The sequence below is a fragment of the Physella acuta genome, unplaced genomic scaffold, assembly GCF_028476545.2.
Source record: "Physella acuta isolate Inbredline_101_S28 unplaced genomic scaffold, ASM2847654v3 ptg000169l, whole genome shotgun sequence".
Classification (NCBI taxonomy): Eukaryota; Metazoa; Mollusca; class Gastropoda; family Physidae; genus Physella; species Physella acuta.
This window is the reverse complement of record NW_026731688.1, coordinates 86,376-91,409: the sequence shown is the minus strand read 5'-3', so window position 1 is coordinate 91,409 and position 5,034 is coordinate 86,376. Positions and strand designations below refer to the sequence as shown.

General features: G+C 39.9%; 1 protein-coding gene across 1 annotated transcript; it reads left to right on the top strand.

Moving 5' to 3' along the window:
* Window positions 1–1,580: 1,580 nt before the first annotated feature.
* LOC131936149 (homeobox protein Hox-D9-like) lies at window positions 1,581–3,521 on the top strand. The gene has a single exon (XM_059293058.1). The coding sequence runs from the start codon at window positions 1,581–1,583 to the stop codon at window positions 1,902–1,904; it is 324 nt and encodes a 107-aa protein (XP_059149041.1). The 3' UTR covers window positions 1,905–3,521.
* Window positions 3,522–5,034: the final 1,513 nt, after the last annotated feature.

Below are 5,034 nucleotides of genomic sequence, written 5' to 3'. Positions count from 1 at the left end.
TCGTGTCCTGTCCGTTGCTCTTGAAACACTCCAATCTTTACCTGTGACACTCCAATCTCTACCTGTGACACTCAAATCTTTACCTGTGACACTCCAATCTTTACCTGTGACACTCTAATCTTCACCTGTGACACTCCAATCTTTACCTGTGACACTCCAATCTTTACCTGTGACACTCTAATCTTTACCTGTGACACTGTGACACTCCAGTCTTTACCTGTGACACTCCAATCTTTACCTGTGACACTCAAATCTTTACCTGTGACACTCCAATCTTTACCTGTGACACTACAATCTTTACATGTGATACTCCAATCTTTACCTGCGACACTCCAATCTTTACATGTGATACTCCAATCTTTACCTGTGACACTCCAATCTTTACCTGTGACACTCCAATCTTTTCCTGTGACACCCCAATCTTTACCTGTGATACTCCAAACTTTACCTGTGACTCTCCAATCTTTACCTGTGACACTCCAATCTTTACCTGTGACACTCCAATCTTTACCTTTGACACTCCAATCTTTACCTGTGACACTCCAATCTTTACCTGTGATACTCCAATCTTTTCCAATGACACTCCAATCTTTACCTGTGACACTTTAATCTTTACCTGTGACACATTAATCTTTACCTGTGACACTCCAATCTTTACCTGTGACACTCCAATCTTTACCTGTGACACTCCAATCTTTACCTGTGACACTCCAATCTTTACCTGTGTCGCTAACTATAAATGAAATAACATTGTGTGAATTCATTTATCTCTATACTGTACATGGCTTTATTGTATTGTAAAGGGCTGAATGACTCTGTAATTCATAACAGTTCTGGAATTTAGCAAGCTGATATTTCGTTGTGGGCTGTCCATACTTTCATGAATGACAACTCTTACTATGGTCTTTTTTGGCCGATACTTATGAATTGTGTTGCTGTACTGAAAATATGGTCAGTGCTTATTAGCTGTTTAGGGCCATACCTTTTAGTGCTGTTTTGGTCGTACGTTTAGGGCTGTATAGGCCGTGCTGTTTAGGGCGGTATAGGTCAGGTTAATCATGGCTATGTAAGCAATGCTGTTCTGTGCTGTATAGTGCACAACTTTCCTGCACTTTGCTGTCTTGTAACCTAAAAACTGCTGTTTCGCCGTAGATGAGGAACATGAATGTGGTATTCAGTTTACAGCTTTTGAGTAAGGGGGTGGAATACAATTTTTGAATAGTCTATGTGTTCTGCTAGGTGGTAGCCTAGTCACCAGTGGTAGCCTGGTGATACCTTAGCCAGCAGGGTAACCTGTTGTTACCAGTGTTTCTTCCAGACTTTTTTCTCGGGGGGGGGGGGGGCACTTGAAATTTTCGGGGGGGGGGGGGGGCGGTTAACTTTCTTCGGGGGGGGGGGGCGGACACTGTTAAAAGTATATATTTTCTATATAAATTATATAAATTTCATTCCGTTCGGGGGGGGGGGGGGCGGTAAAAATTAAAAAAGCAACAAAAACTCCAACCTAAACATTATCCTAGTCAACGCAAATCAAAACTTCATATCGAATTAATTACCGTATTAATTTTTTTTCCCCAGAGATGCAGCAGTCTATACACCTGCCCTCCACCTCCATCGCCCCCACCACAGTCACCCTCAGGAAGCGACGCCGGCCCTACTCCAAGTTCCAGATCGCTGAGCTAGAGCGTGAGTACTCTAGCTCGACCTACATCTCCAAGTCCAGGCGCTGGGAGCTGTCCCAGCTCATCAACCTCTCGGAGAGGCAGATCAAAATTTGGTTCCAGAACCGCCGGATCAAAGCCAAAAAACTGCAAAAACGGGAGGATTTAGGCCTGCCGCCTAGCAACCCTGGTATGGGCACGCCCCAGCCGTCACATCTCCTCCAATCAGCGATCTCGGTTTAACCAACTGGGCGGGGACTGTAGTCATTTTTTTTGTTTTTGTTCAGACTTATAAACTACCAAGACAATGGGCATTGGATTATGTCAATATTCAACGCTATCATCCACGGTGTTTTAATTTATGCAATCCATGTCACGTGATCTGTGTTATCCATGACGTCAGAGGTCAAAGATTTGAAACTGAAAGAAAGAAGCTGATTGGCTGATGTTTGTTACGTGCCGAAACGTGGAATAACCTGTCTCCTAGACGGCAAGACATGGATTTTAAAAAAAATATAATTAATATTGTAAGATTGCTTCTTTAGTAGATTAGAATTGTGTATTTGGTACTTTGTTAGTACTGTATCAAGTACAATGTAAGTACTCTCAGTGTCGGATGGATGAACTATCATTAAAAATGTTTTTTGTTTGCATTATTTAATAAATGCTAGTGCTTTTGTATTCAAAACTTCAATGCCAAATGTTTTAAATTTCAAAGAAGTTCCTACCTATTACATGTATGAATGCATCAATACTTTTGTAATGGGTGTGTGCTGATTAAAACAGGATCCGGGAACTTTACTTAACTAAAGCCTAAATCTACGGCAGCCATAACATTGCTGTCAATCTACAGCTGTCTATCCAAGTCGGTCAAACCAACCCTGTCGATAGCTGGGAACCAACGGCTGTCAACCCGTAGCTGTCGTCGACCCAGGAATGTCAACCCATATCTGACAACCCAATATTGTTAACAGCTGGACGTCAACCCGTAGCTAAAAAAAACTATAGCAGTCAACCCACGGCAGTCAACCCACGGCAATCAACCCACGGCTGTTAACCCAGAGCTGACAACCCACTATAGTTGACACCATGACGTCAAACCGGAGCTAAAAACATCCTTTAGCTCTCAACCCATGGCTGTCAACCCATAGCTGTCAGCCCATAGCTGTCAACCCACTATTGTTAACGCTAGCACGGCAACCCGTAGCTAAAAAAAAAAAACAATAGCTCTCAACCCACGGCTGTCAACCCAATGTTGTCAAGCCACAGCGGTAAACCCATAGCTGACAACCCACTATTGTTAACAGAACGTCAACCATTAACTAAAAAATCCACAGCTGTCTACCCACAGCTAACAACCGTAAGCTGACAACCCACAGCAGTAAACCAATAGCTGCCAACCCGCATGCAGTGAACCAACAGCTAACAACCCACTGCTGCCAACCCATAGCTGTCAACCCACAACAGTCAATAAATTGCTGTAAAGTACCTATAAATAAATGTTGCTTTGTGTTTGATAAGACAGTCCTAAGTCTGTATACGTAGCGCTATAGATGTGTAGATGTGTAGCATCTGACTGTATGTGTAGCATCTGACTAGATGTGTAGATGTGTAGCATCTGACTGTATGTGTAGCATCTGACTAGATGTGTAGCATCTGACTAGATGTGTAGCATCTGACTAGATGTGTAGATGTGTAGCATCTGATTAGATGTGTAGCATCTGACTAGATGTGTAGCATCTGACCAGATGTGTAGCATCTGACTAGATGTGTAGATGTGTAGCATCTGATTAGATGTGTAGCATCTGACTAGATGTGTAGATGTGTAGCATCTGGCTGGATGTGTTGCATCTGACTAGATGTGTAGCATTAGACCAGATGTGTAGCATCTGACTAGATGTGTAGCATCTGACTAGATGTGTAGATGTGTAGCATCTGACTAGATATGTAGCATCTGACTAGATGTGTAGCATCTGACCAGATGTGTAGCATCTGAATGAATGTGTAGCATCTGACTAGATGTGTAGCATCTGACTAGATGTGAAGATGTGTAGCATCTGACTAGATGTGTAGCATCTGGCTTGATGTGTAGCATCTGACTAGATGTGTAGCATCTGATCAGATGTGTAGCATCTGAATAAATGTGTAGCATCTGACTAGATGTGTATCATTTGACTAGATGTGTAGCATCTGACTAGATGTGTAGATGTGTAGCATCTGGCTAGATGTGTAGCATCTGACCAGGTGTGTCGCATCTGACTAGATGTGTTGATGTGTAGCATCAGGGCTGGATGTGTAGCATCCGACTAGGTGTGTGGCGTCTGACTAGATGTGTTGATGTGTAGCATCCGACTAGATGTGTGGCGTCTGACTGTATGTGTAGTATCTGACTATATGTTGCCAAATTATGTCGTTTGTCTACCTAAATTGGGCTATCTGTATGTAGTAATTCTATTTTTGTGAGGCTAAAATGTATGTACGTCGATAATTTAATTACGCTTTTGTGATTCTTGTTAATCAATTATCAGATGCAGAACATCAAAGAGAAGTATTGATTATCAGGGCAGTTGTAGCCTTCTATAAGTATAATTGATGCGCATATTCTGAATTTATGAATGGACTTTGAATGGGTTCGAGCAGTGAATGTGAACGATTAATTTTAGATATTTTAGTCATGTGATAGTTAATTAAAATTTTTATTTTTTTTTGCATTATAATTTGATTGTAAAAAAAAAACAGAGCCACAACATACATTTACTTTTTACGTTGTTTTATGTTATGAACTATGTTGTACGTTGTTTTATTTGAACACAAAATATTGTACAAATAATATCATTTAGGATCGTATCTATCGTAGAAGGCTGTTAGCTAGTTAGGGTTAGAGAGAATTATGAGAATTAGTTTTGTTTTTGGACTTATGGGGATTAAGACTATCAAAGTATATATATATATATATATATATATATATATATATATATATATATATATATATATATATATATATATATATATATATATATATATAGTATCGTACATAATGAATTGCTACTGACCAAAAATAAAAAAAACTACGTGTTTTACATGTGATATGTGAAATTAAGCTTGATGATACCTTTGTCATTTAATATACTTTGAAAGGAGATTTGAAGAAATCGCCAAGAAATAATTGTCTCCCAAAAAAAACTGACTAGTGTTATAATTATTTATTTCATACGCTACAACATTGGATGTCATCCTTGTACAACTTTAGCCGGATTAAAGGATTAAATATGTACTCACTGATTTGTCTTGTTGCTTGCTTAGTAGGCGTCTATATATGACGTTAGGTTTTTAAAAGATGTATATCCCCCTCCCTCCACCCTCACAAATATTA